The 19,358-nt window shown below is 45.3% G+C and overlaps 1 protein-coding gene across 11 annotated transcripts in view; it reads left to right on the forward strand.

Moving 5' to 3' along the window:
- Window positions 1–19,358, forward strand: part of TENM3 (teneurin transmembrane protein 3) — a 1,277,620-nt gene that overhangs the window by 999,571 nt on the left and 258,691 nt on the right. For 8 of the 11 annotated variants that reach the window (XM_034771464.1, XM_034771465.1, XM_034771467.1 and 5 more), the window contains one exon: window positions 6,072–6,281. The exons of the other annotated variants lie outside the window; for them this stretch is intronic. In XM_034771464.1, the coding sequence (XP_034627355.1) occupies window positions 6,072–6,281 (210 nt within the window). The remainder of the gene's footprint in view (window positions 1–6,071; window positions 6,282–19,358) is intronic. 11 annotated transcript variants of the gene reach the window in all.

A 19,358-nucleotide genomic window follows, 5' to 3' on the forward strand; every position in this document is an offset into this window, starting at 1 on the left:
TTCCCTGGAATCAGGCCCCACGCTAAGAGGGCCCCGCACCTTAGGCGCCTTTTTTTTTAAATTTTTTTTACTCACCTGGCGGCAGTCCGCTCCAGGTCTTCAGTGGCAATTCGGTGGCGGGGGGTCCGCTCCAGGTCTTCGGTGGCATTTCAGCGGCGGGGGGTCCGCTCTGGGTCTTCGGTGGCAATTTGGCGGCAGGGGGTCTGCTCCAGATCTTCAGCGGCATTTCAGCGGTGGGGGGGGGGTCCTTCAGTGCCGCAGAAGACACGGAGCGGACCCCCTGCCGCTGAAGTGCCGAATCGGGCCCCACAGGTCCTAAAGCCGGCCCTGGTAAAGTTCCGTGCACTGACCAACATGAAGGGCTTCAAACACTCTGGGTTTAAACCCTGCTCAATCTGCAGCAGACTCATTGGTCTGGTCGATGGGTATAGTCAAAGCCTATTCTTTCTGAGGGACAGCCATGTCCCAAATAAATGTTTGACATGTAAATCCTTCTGCTCAAGAAGTCATAATTCTAGGAATGTGTGACTAAAATTGCATCTATTAGAGCAGAGGTTCTCAACCTTTCTCTTTCTGACACCCCACCCCTAACATGCTATAAAAACTCTGCGGCCCACCTGTGCCACAATAACTGGTTTTCTGCATATAAAAGCCAGGGCTGGCATTAGGGGATAGCAAGCAGGGCAATTGCCTGGGGCCTCATGCCACAGGGATCCCCATGAAGCTACATTGCTCAGGCTCCAGCTTCAGTCCTGCGTGGCAGGGCTCAGGGAGCTGGGCTTGAGCCCCATGTGCTTATGCTTTGGCTTTCTGCCCTGGGCCCTAGATAGTCTAATGCTGGCCCTGCTTGGAGGCCCCTGTGAAACCTACTCGAGCCCCCCTACGGGGCTCCAGACTCCTGGTTGAGAGCCACTGTTCTAGAGCAATCTATGTATACCACTTCAGACCCAGAGGAAGTTAATACTTCCAAAGAACGGTCAAAAGGGTCTTCATCCATGAGCACTCTCTCAACCACATTGCACAACCCAGCAAAAGGAAGGCAGGAAAGAAGACACTATCAAAATTGGCACAGGCTACATTGTGGGAAACTGCCTCTGCCTTTAGCACCAGACGTCTCTACACCAGTATTGACACCAACAGCCCCAACATTGGCATTGAGCTCAGTGCCATCTCTCCCAATGCCAACAATGTCATCATTATAATCTGCACTGGCACCCTGACATAAGGGTGGGACTGAAGGTCAGCCAAGTGGAGCCCAAGTTTAGCTTCAAACATCAGGAGATATGGCTCTGTAAGGAGGAGAAGGGCAAGGCATCCAAGTCTGCCACTCAGTCAGAAATGATGCATAGTAAACTGGCACTGACACAGACAAAGACGCCAGTACTGACAACCACACCGATTACAGGCCCAAGATATGCCCTCATAGACTCATCGAGTTCCCCTCCAGGGACATTGTTGGTACTGGAGCAGCGCCTGGCACTAGGACTTGAGCACAGGCATTGCTCCATGGCATCACTGTTTGAAAAGTCTTATTCTTCTTCACCATCACCATATTATGCTTTCCCTCTAGCATTGAGCAGGGATGGCTGGGCTCTGCCTTCTTGTAGTACCGTAGGGCTGACACCAGAGATGGCTATCACATGGCACCAGCGTCAAGGGAACCTGACGTGCTTTTGATCAATACCCATATGGCATTCTACCTTGGCCATACTGGGGACTATCATCATGAGTATCTTGCAGTGGATTGCCCTCAAGTATGTCCAGGAAGAGGAGGAGATCAGGTTGCCCATGAACACTCAGGAGCTGGGGGTAGCAGATGGACAACAATATCCACAGTGTCCACTGAAAGAATTGTCATTTTTGCCTGATGAGGCAGTTACACTAGCCCCTGTCCCCACAAGTGATGATTTTAAGACCTTTCAGATTTTCCTATCTTGTATCACAGAGACCTAGATATCAAATGAGTAGTAATACAAGAGAAATCCCAGAAACTCTTTGACATTTTGACTGCATCAGTCCCAGCCGGGGTTGCTCCCCCCATTAATGAGGGCATACTTGAGCCAGCTAAGGGGCATTTCTATCTGTCCTTCAGAACTCACAGATAATACATCAGCCATGCACTACATAAACAAAAGGGCTCCTACTCTTCACCCCTCTGCCTGGAGGCCATCAAATTCTGGACTTGGAATGTAGTGACCCCAATGGTCCTTCATCCTTTGGGAGCAACAGCCTAGCAAACTTCCTGAGCAGGTAATCTGTAACCCTTCATGAAAGGTCCTTACACAGGTTTGCATAGGACTGGTATTCTGTCACTGGAGATCCCCCATATTAGACTTTTTTGATGTCAAGAACAATGCCAAGTGTCAGAATTTGGGCTCCAGAGGAGGCCTTAATTTAGAATCATTGTCAGATGCCTTCCTTCTGCAATGGAACAGAGGCTGTTCTGCGCCTTTCCACTGATTACCCTGATCTCCAGGATAATTGTCAAGATTAAAAGAGCAAAGCCAATCATTTTAATAGCTTCTTATTAACCAAGACCGTTTTGGATGACAGACTTCCCACAGATGTCCATTCAGCCCTCAAACCAGCTTCCAGACCATCTGGATCTAATCTCAGTTTCAGGGCCAGATACTCCATCCAGACTAGACAGAGACTACTCGTTACAGGTCCAGGAAATATTTTACAGAGCAGGAAAACATCTACCAGAAGGCTGTACCTAGTGGAAGAGTTCTCAGTATGCGATCTCACCAGAAGTTCATTCCTAAGCTGATCTCAGATGTGTATCAAAACACAGTCGACCACCTGTCTTTTTCCTGAAGCCCCACACTACACCAAAAGAAAAGAAGTTACACACATTGGATGTACCCAGGAGTTTGCTTTATTATATTGACAGGATCACACTGTTGCACTTCTATTATTAGTTGTAATTGTGCATTGTAAAGGTAAAGCCATCTCTTCACCAAGAATATTGAAATTGATCATGTTTGTTACCAGCTAGCTGGTGTACTTCTCCTTCATCAAGGCTCACTCCATCCAAGCACAGGCTACATGGTGCAGCTACTTCAGAAATGTGCCACTATCAGAAATCAGTAGTGTGGAGTAATCCATTGACCTTTGCCAAACACTATGCCTTGGACTTAGTTGCTAGATCAGATGCCAAGTTTGGGAGAGAAATCCGTGTTCATATGATACAGCTGAAACTCCTTATTCCCACCATCTTGAGGAGGTACTGCTTTCCAGTGGGATCCATCTCAATATATATTTGAAGAAGAATGGTTACTTAATCTATAACAATAGTGGTCTTCGAGATGTTGTCAGTGTGGATCTCTCCCTCATAGAATCATAGAATATCAGGGTTAGAAGGGACCTCAGGAGGTCATCTAGTCTAGTCCCCTGCTCAAAGCAAGACCAATCCCCAACTAAATCATCCCAGCCAGGGCTTTGTCAAGCCTGACCTTAAAAACCTCTAAGGAAGGAGATTCCACCACCTTCCTAGGTAACCCATTCCAGTGCTTCACCACCCTCCTAGTGAAAAAGATTTTCCTAATATCCAACCTAAACCTCCCCCACTGCAACTTGACACCATTACTCTTTGTTCTGTCCTCTTCCTGCTCTTCAGAGTTCTCAAGTACCACAGGCTTTGAATTGTGAGAGAACCTGGGGGGTGAGGGGACTGCTCTTTCCTTTATGCCCTCACGTGGGAGCACAAAGAGGCACAGAGTGCATGTGCAACCCCGACAGACATTGAGGTTTAAAAAACTCCATGCATAAGGCACATATATAGCTACACTGGCATCCACATGACTACTACATCTCAAAGATCCACAGTTATTGTGGGGTAAGTAACCATTCTTTACCAGTTGTGGATTTTTAAGTGCCAAATATATCAATATCATTCTCTAGTCTTTATCTGGATGTATTTGGTTTATGCTTAAACTAGGAAATATTTTTCATCATGTATGCAACAGCTGTGAAATAAGTGTATATATGTTCTTTAATTGGGTTACTGGTCTAACAGAAAAGGGGGCAAAGCAGTAGACATGATATATCTTGATTTTAGTAAGGCTTTTGATACAGTCCCACATGACATTCTCATAACCAAACTAGGGCAATATGGTTTAAATGACATTTCTGTAAGATGGGTGCACAACTGGTTCTCAAAGAGTAGTTATCAATGGTTCGCTGTGAAACTTGGAGGGTCCTGTGGGGTTCAGTCCTGGGTCCAGTACTAGTCAATATTTTGCTAACTGAATATGAGTCAACAATGTCATGCATTAATGACTTGGATAATGGAGTGCAAAATATGCTTATAAAATTTGCAGATGATACTAAACTGGAAGGTATTGAAAGCATTTTGGATGACAGGATAAGAATTCAAAACAATCTTCACAAAATGGAGAACTGGTCTGAATTTAGCAAGATGAAATTAAATAAAGATAAGTGCAAAATAAAAGGAAAAATCAAGTGCATAACTTGATTTTTGGGAATAACTGGCTAGGTGGCAGTACTTCTGAAAAGGCTATGGGGCTATAATGGATCACAAATTGAGTATGGGTCATCAATGTGAAGCAGTTGCAAAAGAGGCTAATATAATTCTGGGGTGTATTCACAAGAGTGTTTTATGTAAGCCATGGGAAGTAATTGTCCTTCTATAGTCTGCAATGGTAAGGCCTGAGATGGAGTGCAGTATCCAATTCTGGGTGCCACATCTTAGGAAAGATGTGGATAAATTGGAGAGAATCCAGAAGAGAGCAATAAAAATGATAAAAGGTTTAGAAAACCTCATGAAGAGGAAAGTTTAAAAAAACTGGGCATATTTGGTCTTGAGAAAAGTAGATTGAGTGGCGGACATAACAGTCTTCAAATATGTTAACGGGTGTTATAAAGATGACAATGATCAATTGTTCTACATGTTCACTGAAGGTAGAACAAGAAGAAATTGACTTAATCTGCAGAAAGGGAGATTTAGGTTAGGTATTAGGGGAAAAAATTCTAACATATTTAAGCTCTGAAATAGGCTTCCCAGGGAGGTTGTGGAATCCCTATTATTGGAGATTTTTAAGAACAGGTTGGACAAACTGTCAGGGATGGCCTAGGTCCTGCCTCAGTGCAGGGGACTTGACTTGATAACCTCTCGAGATCCCTTCCAGCCCTACATTTCTCTGATTCTATGTTTTAAAGTAACTTAATGTTAATCTCTTGTTTAGAGGGATCCGAAGTTTGATAGGCCCAACATTTCACTGATTTTAAAAGTTAATGTTTGTTTTCCTTTTAATTAATATTTGTGTTTTTTTAAATAAGCTATAATTCCTCCCCCTTACATTGCTAAAAATCCTAGCTAAAATCCTAGCTTCTCATCAGTGGTAATTCATGTATTACAAACCCATAGTTGTGGATTTCTGTATATCTGTGATCTCAAGCATAACACTTCATGCTGTCTCTCCACTCATGCCTGTCTTTTCCATTAAAATGAGGTGGGGCTTTTTGTATACAGGAATCTTGCTCTGAAATGTACAAGAATCCTGATTTCTGAATGCTTTCATTCTGCCTGCCCACCTACAAAAGCAGAGCAGACCTGCAGAATGGAGGGATGGCGCAATATGTGTGTGCTTGCATGACATAAATATTAATTTCCTCAACCCAAAACAGAACCATTAGTTTTACTTTTTAGGCCCTCTGGCTGTTACAGTGCCCTTATAAAACAAAAGTCAGATTAAAAGAGTAGAAAATAATTTCTTTTGCAAATACTGGAAAACCAAACCTTTTTATACGTAGTTAGTTACTTGAGACCTGAGCCTCCTCTCATCTACTACTCAGCATAGTCAAGGGGATTCCTTGTGCTACTACTCTGCAGTAGTGGGTGATCACAAGATCAGAATCTTACATTGTGACATTTTAAGCTTTTTAAAACCATTTGTATTGCATGCTCCAGTAATATCTTTTTTTGCCCACCCTGTTTTTATTGTTTTAATTAATGACTTTCTTTTCAATGATGTAGAAAGGATTTTATTTATCTCTCATGTGATATCCTGACCCATATTTTAAAATATTTTATTTTTATTTTTCCATAGGTCCTCCCATGCCATCCTCTTCATCTAGTCCATCAGTCATTGAACATTTACATTCCCTTCCTCCATCACCCAATCTCCATGACAACCAGAGGTGGTTGCTAAGTACTAATGCCATCCAGCCAGTTCAGGACTCTGATACAGATGAGGACTATACTGCCAGCACTTATCTAGTACAGACTGGTACTGTTTCAGTTTGTCCCCCAGATCATGGTAAGAAGAGGACGACTTATCCATAGTTTGAATGCACTTTTTTATTTTCCATCCTGTTACAAAGCAATCTGATACAAGTGAAGGAAATTAAAATCACTCAATATTTTACATTTATTTTCTTTAATTTTCACAAGTGAATGTGTACTTTTCAAGAATGCAGAATAAGCAAGAGTAGAAATTGACCTTATGTGGTATATAAGATGAAAGTAGTTTATCTAAGTTATTTTAGAAGTAGTAATCACATACAGCAGTAACCACTAATTGTATATTGTATATTATAACTCACAGTGGAGGTCTGACTACCCTACATTTATGGTTCTTTTCAAATGATAAGCTGAAGTTTGTTAAAATGACATGGTATTTAGCTTCAACATTTTGGGGGTATGTCCTACTGACTAACTTCCCCAAATACAGAGGTCCCAGATACATTGGGGCTGATGTAGTTTTACTGCCCAGAAGGGCAGGATTTGGGGAACTCATGCAGCCTTGGAACGCCCCCTGTTAAGGTGGATGAGGCTTTTTTTAAAACAACTAACAAAATCATCCAAATCACAGGACTTGGTAGTGATGGGGGACTTCAACTACCCAGACATCTGTTGGGAAAATAATAAGCAGGGCACAGATATCCAACAAGTTCTTGGAATGTATTGGAGACAATTTTTTAATTCCGAAGGTGGAGAAAGCTACTTGGGGGGGGAGGCTGTTCTAGATTTGATTTGACAAATAGGGAGGAACTGGTTGAGAATTTGAAAGTGGAAGGCAACTTGGATGAAAGTGATCATGAAATGGTAGAGTTCATGATGCTAAGCAATGGTAGGAGGGAGAACAGCACAATAAAGACAATGGATTTCAAGAAGGCAGATTTTAGCAAACTCAGGGAATTGGTAAGTAAAATACCATAGGAAGCAAATCTAAGGGCTTGTCTATACTTACCGCGCTGGTTCGGCGGCAGGCAATCGAACTTCTGGGTTCGATTTATCGCGTCTTGTCTGGACGCGATAAATCGAACTCAGAAGTGCTCCCCGTCGACTCCAGTAATCCTGCTCGCCGCGAGGAGTACGCGGAGTCGACGGGGGAGCCTGCCTGCCGGGTCTGGACGGCGGTAAGTTCGAACTAAGGTACGTCGACTTCAGCTACGTTATTCACGTAGCTGAAGTTGCGTACCTTAGTTCGATTTGGGGGTTTAGTGTAGACCAAGCCTATGGGGAAAAACAATTGAAGACAGTTGGCAGTTTTTCAAAGAGACATTAGTAAGGGGACAAGAGCAAATTATCCCACTGCGTAGGAAAGATAGGAAGTATTGCAAGAGACCACCCTTAACCTGGCTTAACCAGGAGATCTTCAATTAACTAAAACAAAAAAGAGTCCTACAAAAAGTGGAAACTCGGTCAAATTACAAAGGATGAATATAAACAAGTAACACAAGTATGTAGGGACAAAATTACAAAAGCCAAGGCACAAAACGAGATCAAACTAACTAGGGACATAAAGGGAAACAAGAAAACGTTCTACAAATACATTAGAAACAAGAGGAAGACCAAGGACGGAGTAGGCCCATTACTCAATGAGGCGGGGAAGACAGTAACAGAAAATATGGAAATGGCAGAAGTGCTTAATGACTTCTTTGTTTTGGTTTTCACCCAGAAGATTGGTAGCGATTGGACATCTAACATAGTGAATGCCAGTAAAAATGAGGTAGGATCAGAGTCTAAATAGGGAAAGAACAAGTGAAAAATTACTTAGACAAGTTGGATGTCTTCAGATCACCAGAGCCTGATGAAATGTATCCTAGAATACTCAAAGAACTATCTGAGCCATTAGCAATTATTTTTGAAAAGTCATGGAAGACAGGAGACATTCCAGAAAACTGGAAACGGAAAATATAGTGCCCATCTATAAAAAGGGAAATAAGGACAACCTGGGGAATTACAGACCAGTCAGCTTCACTTCTGTACCCGGAAAGATAATGGAGCAAATAATTAAGCAATCAATTTGCAAACACCTAGAAGATAAATAACAGTCAGCATGGATTTGTCAAGAACAGATCATGTCAAACCAACCTGATAGCTTTCTTTGACAGGATAACAAGCCTTGTAGATGAGGGGGAAGCGGTAGATGTGGTATATCTTGACTTTAGTAAGACTTTTGATATTGTCTCGCGTGACCTCATCATAAACAAACTTGGGAAATACAACCTAGATGGGTGCATAACTGGTTGGAAAATCGTTCCCAGAGAGTAATCATCAGTGGTTCACAGTCATGCTGGAAGGGCATAACAAGTGGAGTCCCGCAGGGATCGGTTCTGGGTCCAGCTCTATTCAATATCTTCTTCAGTGATTTAGATAATGGTATAGAGAGTACACTTATAAAGTTTGCAGACGATACCAAGCTGGGAGGGGTTGCAAGTGCTTTGGATTAAAATTCAAATAGGATTAAAATTCAAAAAGATCTGGACAAACTGGAGAAATCGTCTGAAGTAAATGGGAAGAAATTCAATAAGGACAATTACAAAGTACTCCACTTAGGACAGAACAATAGGTTGCATACATACAAAATGGGAAATGACTGCCTAGGTAGGAGTAATGCAGAAAGGGGAATCTGGGGTCATAGTGGATCACAAGCTAAATATGAGTCAACAGTTTAATGCTGTTTGCAAAAAACTCAAACATCATTCTGGGATGTATTAGCAGGCGTATTGTAAGCAAGACACAAGAAGTAATTCTTCCACTCTACTCCATGCTGATTAGACCTCAGAGTATTGTGTCCACTTCTGGGTGCCACATTTCAGGAAAGATGTGGACCAACTGGATAAAGTCCAGAGAAGAACAACAAAAATGATTAAAGGTCTAGAAAACATGACCTATGAGGGAAGATTGAAAAAAAAATTGGGTTTGTTTAGTCTGGAGAAGAGAAGACTGAGAGGGGACATAACAGTTTTCAAGTACATAAAAGGTTGTTACGAGGAGGAGGGAGAAAAATGTTCTTCTTAACCTCTGAGGCTAGGACAAGAAGCAATGGGCTTAAATTGGAACAAGGGCAGTTTAGGTTGGACATTAGGAAAAACTTCCTAACTGTCCAGTGGTTAAGCACTGGAATAAATTGCCTAGGTAGGTTGTGGAATCTCCATCATTGGGGATTTTTAAGCGCAGATAGTACAAACACTTGTCAGGGATGGTCTAGATCAGAGGTGGGCAAACTACAGCCTGCGGGCCACATCCGGCCCGCGGGACCCTCCTGCCCGGCCCCTGAGCTCCTGGCCCGGGAGGCTAGCCCCCGGCCCCTCCCCCACTGTTCCCCCTTCCCCGCAGCCTCAGCTTACTGTGCCACTGGTGCAATGCTCTGGTCGGCAGGGCTGCAGAGCCAGGCCTGACCCAGTGCTCTGTGCTGTGTGGTGGCGTGGCTGGCTCCCGCCAGGTGGTGCAGCTGCCTGTCCTGCTGCTCTGGGCGGCGTGGCTGTAGCGCCGCCAGCCACTGGTGCTCCAGGCAGTGCAGTCAGGGTGCAGGGAGCAGGGGGGTGGGAAAGAGGGCATGGGAGTTTGAGGTGGTGGTCAGGGGTGTGGATAAGGTTCGGGGCGGTCAGAGGGTGGGGAACAGGGGGGTTGAATGGAGTTAGGGATCCCGGGGGCAGTCAGGAAGGAGTGGGGGGTTGGATGGGGCAGTGGGGGTCAGTCAGGGGCAGGGATTCTGGGGGCAGTCAGGAATGCGAGGAGGGGTTGGAAGGGGCGGGGGTTCCAGGGGCGGTCAGGGGACAGGGAATGGTGGGGGGGTGTGGATGGGGAAAGGGTCCGGGTGGGGGGGGGGCTGTCAGGGAACGGGGGGGTTGGATGGGGGTTGTCCCGGGAGTGTTGTCACGGAGCGAGAAGTGTGGGGGGATCAGATAGGGGATGGGGGCCAGGCCATGCCTGGCTGTTTGGGGAGGCACAGCCTGCCCTAACCAGTCCTCCATACAATTTCAGAAACCCAATGTGGCCCTCAGGCCATGAAGTTTGCCCGCTCCTGGTCTAGATAGTACTTAGTCCTGCCTTGAGTGCAGGTGTCTGGACTAGATGACCTCTTAAGCTCCCTTCCAGTTCTGTGATTCTAAGTTGTATCCCTGTAACCAAATATGTAAGATGGCTGTGTGATGAGAGTGGGGGCAGTAACTCCAAAGCACATCATTGCATACCTCCCATCTTTCAAACCTACCAATGTATGACATAAGTAATCAAAATATGTGATGACCAAAATGCAGAAAATCTGTGTTTGCTTGTTTATCATGCCATAATAAATAGAATATAGTGGTTGTAAACTATAAAACTGAGTTTTAATGGGTTTTTTTTAGTCATAGAATCATAGAATATCAGGGTTGGAAGGGACCTCAAGAGGTCATCTAGTCCAACCCCCTGCTCAAAGCAGGACCAATTCCCAACTAAATCATCCCAGCCAGGGCTTTGTCAAGACGGGCCTTAAAAACCTCCAAGGAAGGAGACTCCACCACCTCCCTAGGTAACGCATTCCAGTGCTTCACCACCCTCCTAGTGAAATAGTGTTTCCTAATATCCAACCTGGACCTCCCCCACTGCAACTTGAGACCATTGCTCCTTGTTCTGTCATCTGCCACCACTGAGAACAGCCGAGCTCCATCCTCTTTGGAACCCCCCTTCAGGTAGTTGAAGGCTGCTATCAAATCCCCCCTCATTCTTCTCTTCTGGAGACTAAACAATCCCAGTTCTCTCAGCCTCTCCTCATAAGTCATGTGCTCCAGACCCCTAATCATTTTTGTTGCCCTCCACTGGACTCTTTCCAATTTTTCCACATCCTTCTTGTAGTGTGGGGCCCAAAACTGGACACAGTATTCCAGATGAGGCCTCACCAATGTCGAATAAAGGGGAACGATCACGTTCCTTGATCTGCTGGCAATGCCCCTACTTATACAGCCCAAAATGCCGTTAGCCTTCTTGGCAACAAGAGCACACTGTTGACTCATATCCAGCTTCTCGTCCACTGTGACCCCTAGGTCCTTTTCTGCAGAACTGCTACCTAGCCATTCGGTCCCTAGTCTGTAGCAGTGCATGGGATTCTTCCGTCCTAAGTGCAGGACTCTGCACTTATCCTTGTTGAACGTCATCAGGTTTTTTTTTGGCCCAATCCTCTAATTTGTCTAGGTCCCTCTGTATCCGATCCCTACCCTCTAGTGTATCTACCACGCCTCCTAGTTTAGTGTCATCTGCAAACTTGCTGAGAGTGCAGTCCACACCATCCTCCAGATCATTAATAAAGATATTAAACAAAACCAGCCCCAGGACCAACCCTTGGGGCACTCCGCTTGAAACCGGCTGCCAACTAGACATGGAGCCGTTGATCACTATCCATTGAGCCCGACGATCTAGCCAGCTTTCTATCCACCTTACAGTCCATTCATCCAGCCCATACTTCTTTAACTTAGCGGCAAGAATACTGTGGGAGACTGTATCAAAAGCTTTGCTAAAGTGAAGGAATAACACATCCACTGCTTTCCCCTCATCCACAGAGCCAGTTATCTCATCATAGAAGGCAATTAGGTTAGTCAGGCACGACTTCCCCTTGGTGAATCCATGCTGACTGTTCCTGATCACTTTCCTCTCCTCTAAGTGCTTCAGAATTGATTCCTTGAGGACCTGCTCCATGATTTTTCCAGGGACTGAGGTGGGGCTGACTGGCCTGTAGTTCCCCGGATCCTCCTCCTTCCTTTTTTTAAAGATGGGCACTACATTAGCCTTTTTCCAGTCATCTGGGACCTCCCCCAATCGCCATGAGTTTTCAAAAATAATGGCTAATGGCTCTGCAATCTCATCCGCCAACTCCTTTAGCACCCTTGGATTCAGCACATCCAGCCCCATGGACTTGTGCACGTCCAGTTTTTCTAAATAGTCCCGAACCACTTCTTTCTCCACATAGGGCTGGTCACCTTCTCCCCATATTGTGCTGCCCAGTGCAGCAGTCTGGGAGCTGACCTTGTTCGTGAAGACAGAGGCAAAAAAAGCATTGAGTACATTAGCTTTTTCCAAATCCTCAGTCACTAGGTTGCCTCCCTCATTCAGTAAGGGACCCACACTTTTCTTGACTTTCTTCTTGTTGCTAACATACCTGAAGAAACCCTTCTTGTTACTCTTAACATCTCTTGCTAGCTGCAACTCCAAGTGTGATTTGGCCTTCCTGATTTCACTCCTGCATGCCTGAGCAATAGTTTTATACTCCTCCCTGGTCATTTGTCCAATCTTCCACTTCTTGTAAGCTTCCTTTTTGCGTTTAAGATCAGCAAGGATTTCACTGTTTAGCCAAGCTGGTCGCCTGCCATATTTACTATTCTTTCTACACATTGGGATAGTTTGTTCCTGCAACCGCAATAAGGATTCTTTAAAATACAGCCAGCTCTCCTGGACCCCTTTGCCCTTCATGTTATTCTCCCAGGGGATCCTGCCCATCTGTTCCCTGAGGGAGTCAAAGTCTGCTTTTCTGAAGTCCAGGGTCCGTATTCTGCTGCTCTCCTTTCTTCCTTGAGTCAGGATCCTGAACTCGACCATCTCATGGTCACTGCCTCCCAGGTTCCCATCCACTTTTGCTTCCCCTACTAATTCTTCCCTGTTTGTGAGCAGCAGGTCAAGAAAAGCTCTGCCCCTAATTGGTTCCTCCAGCACTTGCACCAGGAAATTGTCCCCTACACTTTCCAAAAACTTCCTGGATTGTCTGTGCACCGCTGTATTGCTCTCCCAGCAGATATCAGGGTGATTAAAATCTCCCATGAGAACCAGGGCCTGCGATCTAGCAACTTTTGCTAGTTGCCAGAATTAAACCAGTTTTTAAAATCAGCAAACTGGAAAAACAAATTCTATGATGCACAGCAATGAGGATCCACCCCAAGTGGGTGATCAGAAGGGCTTGATATCCAAACCTATAGTGTGTCAACTTGACATTGACCATTTGAGTTCAAGGAATAACTGTTACTGTCGATGTGGACTAGAGGGGAACTTGACACACGCTTTCCCAGTTAGCAGTAAACCTATTTGCTAGATATCAGTAGAATGTTACAGAGCAGAAATACTAAGTTCTGTTCCTGGTTCTGAGGGAAGTGTGGTGGTGTGGTTAGAGCAGGGGTCGGCAACCTGCGGTACATGTGCCAAAGCCGGCATGCGAGCTGATTTTTAGTGGCACTTTGCTGCCAGCCGGGGTCCCGGCCCCGTTCAGCCCACTGCCGGCCTGGATGGACAGAACCCCAGGCCGGCAGCGGGCTGAGCGGGGCTGGCGGCCGGGACCCTAGCTGGCAAGGGCTGGCGGACAGAACCCCAGACCGGACCAGCAGTGGGCTGAGCAGCTCAGCCTGCTGCCAGTCTGGTGTTCTGCCCGCCAGCCCCGCACAGCCCACTGCCAGTCTGGGGTTCCGTCCGCCAGCCCCTGTAAATGTAAAATGTATTACTGGCACATGAAACCTTAAATTACAGTAAATAAATTAAGACTTGGCACATCACTTCTCAAAGGTTGCCGACCCCTGCATTAGAGCAATAGTTGGTTTGAGACAGGATAGCAAAGCACATAGATTTTGCACCTTCCCTTGGAAAGGCAGTGTGCCTGAGTAGATAAAAGCTAGAGCTGCTATATTTGTGACTTGGTTCAAGATTTTAAAAGGTAAAAGTAATTTTGGGTGCTATAATTTTTGGGTGCTCAACTTGAGACATTCAAGAGAGGTCTGATTTTCAGAATCTGGAAGCTGAATGCTTTCTGAAAATTAGTCCCTTTAAAACTATCTCAAGTTGAACAAGCAAAAATTAAGGCATTGTTGTATTAATTGGATTTCGGGGCCCAAAAATATTAACGTAACCTAGTCGTGTCCAGCATTAAATATTGTTAAACAAGGTTCAGGGTTTGGTATATAGAGATCTCAAGCTACTTACACATCCTTTTAACCTTTTTCTTAAAGATACAGAAAAGAAGGGAAAACATGAAAGCATTTGAAATATAAAGTAGTAAGTAAAGCTTTCATTTTAACAACATTTCTTGTTCCCTTTAACTGGAGATAGTTTTAGAAGGGGAAAAAAGCCTTGTTTGACAGTTTCTTAGATGGTATCAAAGCTGGTCATAACTGTCCTTTTGGGAAAAAGAGAAGAAGATAACTGAGTGTACATTAGAAGCAAGAGGAAGACCAAGGACAGGATAGACCCATTATTTAAAGGGGGAGGAGGGACTGGAAACAGTAACAGAAATGGCAGAAGTGCTAAATGACTTTTTTGTTTCAGTTTTCACCAAAAAGGCTAGTAGTGATTGAACATCTAAGATGGTGAATGCCAGTGAAAATGAGGTAGGAGCAGAGGCTAAAATAGGGAAAGAACAAGTTAAAAATTACTTAGACAAGTTATATGTCTTCAGGTCACCAAGGCCTGATGAAATATATCCTAGAATACTTGAGCTGGCTGAGGAGATATCTGAGCCATTAACAATTATCTTTGAAAACTCATGGGAGAGATTCCGGAGGACTGGAAAAGGGCGAATATAGTGCCCATCTGTAAAAAGGGAAATAAGGACAACCCGGGAAATACAGACTAGTCAGCTTCACTTCGGTACCCAAAAAGATAGTGGAGCAAATAATTAAGCAATCAGTTTGCAAATACCTAGAAGATAATAAGATAAGTAGTCAGCATAGATTCAAGAACAAATAATGTCAAACCAACCTAATAGCTTTCTTTGACGGGGTAACAAGCCTTGTGGATGTGGGAGGGGAAATGGTATATGTGATACATCTTGACTTGAGTAAGCTTTTGATACTGTCTTGCATGATCTCCTCATAAACAAATTAGGGAAATGACAACCTAGATGGAGCTACTATAAAGTAAGTACATGCCGGTTGGAAAACCATTCCCAGAGTATAGTTATCAGTGATTCATAGTTAAGCTAGAAGGGCATATCAAATGGGGTCCTGCTGGGATCAGCTCTGTTCAATATCTTCTTCCATGATTTAGATAATGGCATAGAGAGTTCATTTATAAAGTTTGTGGACGATACCAAGTTGGGAGGGATTGCAAGAGCTTTGGAGGATAGGATTAAAATTCAGAATGATCTTGACAAACTGGAGAAATGGTCTGAAGTAAATAAGGTGAAATTCAATAAGGACAAATGTAAAGTACTCCACTTAAGAAGGAACAATCAGTTACACACATACAAAATGGGAAATGACTGCCTAGGGAGGAGTACTGCCAAAAGGGATCTGCAGGTCTCAGTAGATCACAAGCTAAATATGAGTCAACAGTAAAACACTGTTGCAAAAAAAGCAAACATCATTCTGGGCTGTATTAGCAGGAGTGTTGTAAGCAAGTCACGAGAAGTAATTCTTCTGCTCTACTCCACACTGATTAGGCTTCAAATGGAGTATTTTTCCAGTTCTGGATGCCACATTTCAGGAAAGATGTGGACAAATTGGAGAAAGTCCAGAGAAGAGCAACAAAAATGTATTAAAGGTCTAAAAAACATGACCTCTGAGGAAAGATTGAAAAAATGGGTTTGTGTAGTCTGGAGAAGAGAAGACTGAGAGGGGACATAACAGTTTTCAAGTACATAAAGGTTGTTACAAAAAGGAGGGAGAAAAAATGTTTTGCTTAACCTCTGAGGCTAGGACAAGAAGCAATGTGCTTAAATTGTAGGAAGGGAAGTTTAGGTTGGACATTAGGAACAACTTCCTGACTGTCAGGCTGGTTAAGCACTGGAATAAATTGCCTAGGGGGGTTGTAGAATCTCCATCTTTGGAGATTTTTAACAGCAGATTAGATGAACCTGTCAGAAATGGTCTAGATAATACTTAGTCCTGCCATGAGGGCAGGGGACTGGACTAGATGGCCTCTCAAGATCCCTTCTAGTACTATGATTCTATGAGCTTGACCTGGAGCTGTTGCTGCTACTGTAAATCCAATCCCATTCCATCTCAGGTGCATTTGGGATTCAGATGGAGCTGATAGGGGTGACAATGTCATCTGGATCCCTCTCTTGGGCCTGGTCTGGTCTGGACATCTCTCAAGATCAGCGTGACAAAGGCCTGGGATCCCAGTAAATGATGCGGGTGGTGGCAGCCATGATTCTGAAGCTCACTCTGGTAGCCTCTATTTGTTTTTCTGTCTTTTGTTTTGTATTCTTCCCCAAAGTCTCTTTCTTTAAGGACCCAAAGAGGGAGTTGATGGGTGAGATAGCTCATCCCCTCATTGTGTTGTCTACCAATTAGGCCTAACATCCAACACATCAATTTTGGTTCATTAATTTCCAGTTCCACATCTTGTTTTTACCATGCACGATTTCAGCATAGTCATTGAAATATATCAGTAAGCCTTTTTGTTTAGATTAATTTAGTATTTCTGTCTCCTTTTTGTACCTTTTCCCATCAACATTTGTTACTATAGTTATTGTGACACCTTATGAACTTTTACATACTTTTTACAGTTGAGCTTACCATTAGGGTAAATTTGTCTGCCCAATCATCACAACATAATTCAAAATAATTAGTCACTTCTGAAATACTTGGCCTTGAGTTCAGTTGTCAGCTGTAACTGAAGTGACCTGTGCAACCTTTTAGTGAACTTATTTGTAATATGGGGGAATGATGTTTGGCTTCCATCCAGAGTAAGTTATGAAGACTTACTCAGTATTAAGGGCTCTGAAGAACACAAAAATGTAAAAGGATCATGATGTCCTGGGGCTTTTTTTCCTCACTCTCTCACGTCTGCAGAACATTGCCTGACTTGGCAATGCAGCAAAACGGGCATTCTGATTCAGCTGAAATACAGATCATCTTGGAAAAGCCAGTACACAATGAGTAGGGCTGCAGGTTTCTCACAGAGCTGAAAAAGTCACGGATACTCATTTTGTCCGTGACTTCTCTGTATGTCCATGACTTACAGCAGGAAGGATCTCCATGAGTTGCCCCGCTGACCTGATGCAGAGAGCAGGCCCTGAAAAGGAGGGTGTTGAAGAGCAAGCCCACCCTGTACTCTAGAGTTACTATATTTGTACACTGAAAAAGGAGCACACTCCATGGGGCCCCTGGCCCCGCCCCAACTCCGCCCCTTCCCCGCCCCCATTCCAACCCCTTCCCCACCCAAAGTCTCTGTCCCAACTCTGCCCCCTCTCTGCCCTATTGGCCCCCTTCCCCAAATCCCAGTCCCACCTCCTCCCCTGAGCTCGCCACATTCCCCCTCCCTCTCAGCCACCCCAAACAGCCGCTTCCTCCCCGGGCTCCCAGCGCTCTCCAGTCCCTGCGCCCCCGGCCAGGCGCTTCCCCCGCGCAGCAGCAGCCGGAGCTGGGGGGCGGGAAGTTGCTTCAGGCCCCGGGCCTGCCCCCAAGCTGGGCATCCCAGCCCCAGCGTGCTCCCACCTGCGAGGCTGCACCCCAGCCGCAGGTTCCCTCTCTGGCCGGGTTGGAGCAGAGAAGTGCTGCGTGCGTGGCCCGGGCCTTGCCCCCGGGCTCAGGGGAGCCTCCACCCCGCTCCCAGCTGGACCCAGCGAGGCTGCGGCAGCTCAGGCCGGGCGGCTGCGGGAGGCGCTGCAACGCGGGCCCTTCCCGGGTGGGGGAGCTCAGGCTCCCGGGAGCCACCACTGTGCGCCGAGAAACTTTCCCCTGCGCCGGGACCCGGCAGCGGCTCCACGGGGGGAGGCAGCCCCGGCTGCACGGACCGCTGGCAGGGGGGCTCCTTGCACGGCTGGGACGGAGGTGGGAGACTGAGGCTCTGCCAGAGCTGCGAGTGATGCTCAGAGGAGGGAGAAGTGGCCGCGGGTCCCCCGCAGCTGCCTGCAGAGATGCGGGCGCGGGGTTGCAGAACACAGGGGGAGGGGGTTTGCAATCCGCAGGCTGCAGCGAGCTGACACCCCAAGAGGAGAGGTGGCAGTGGATAGGCTTATCATACCTCCGTATTTTCCGGACATTTATATATATTTAAAAAATCCTCCTGGACTGTGATTAACAACTAAAAAGCAGGACATGTCTGGGAAAATACGGACATATGGTAACCCTACTGTACTCACCCTGCAGCAACAGCTCCTGTATCCTGTGGGGCTGGGCCCAGAAAACATTGCAACCTGGCAAACAGGGTTGCAGTGCCACTCACTGAAATTCCCTCAATGCCTCATGACAGAGGGGCAGCACAGCCAAACCTGAATAGTGCTGTGCTCCATGTGCCAGGTCACTTGAAGCAGGTAGCTGGGCCCAGTCCTGTGGAACACAGGAAGTGCCGATGCCCATGCCCAAGGTGAATGTAGGGCAGGACTGCTCTGCACCTCTCCCCTCCCCCACCAGCATGCCCCCTCCTCATTAGGGCTGCAGTGCCAGGACAAAGGGCGCTGCTGCAGGCCCCCTCATTTGTCAAGGCATTTTTTATCAAAAATCACGGATCAGTCACTCTCTGATTTTTTGATTAAAAAAAAATGCTGTGACAAATCTGCAGCCCTACAGTGAAAGATCTAAGGAATCCACCATTCCTTCCTCAGCCCACGAAAGGGAAGTGCAGTAGCAAGGAGAGGCTGCTCGAATGCTGAGTGGCTCAGCTGTTGCCCTCTAGATTTGTGAGGAAAGAATCATTTCCCCTGATTTCTTGCAAATCTCCCCAGCACACAGCCGTGTTATTCAGGATGGACACCAGCAGTCAGATTTAGCAAAGATTATTCTTTGCTTTGTAATAGAGTTGTTGTGGAGTAGCTTAGTGTCTTCAAAGTACTTTTAAAAGGAGAGCTATGACTGGCAGTCCAAAATTTAAATCTTCCTCCTATGTTTACATATCCCCTAGGGAGGAAAAAGAGTTATATTTGGGCTTTCAAATATGAAATCCATTGTTGTTTGAGAAAATAAAAAAATAGACACATTTAAAACTTATGTTTGAATTTACAACCAGCTGTGACAAGGGCTGTGATCATTAACCTCTTATAATTAACAAGCATTGGAGAAAAAAATGGACAGAAAATCAATATGATTTGTCCTGCACGTAGTGACTGTACAACCATCATGATAGTAGAATTCATGGCACATGCACTGCAAATTTAAGTACTGCAGAGTATTTAAAACATTAATTCCAGTTGTTTTACATATGAGTCAAA

This window comes from Trachemys scripta, chromosome 5, assembly GCF_013100865.1.
Source record: "Trachemys scripta elegans isolate TJP31775 chromosome 5, CAS_Tse_1.0, whole genome shotgun sequence".
Taxonomy (NCBI): Eukaryota; Metazoa; Chordata; order Testudines; family Emydidae; genus Trachemys; species Trachemys scripta.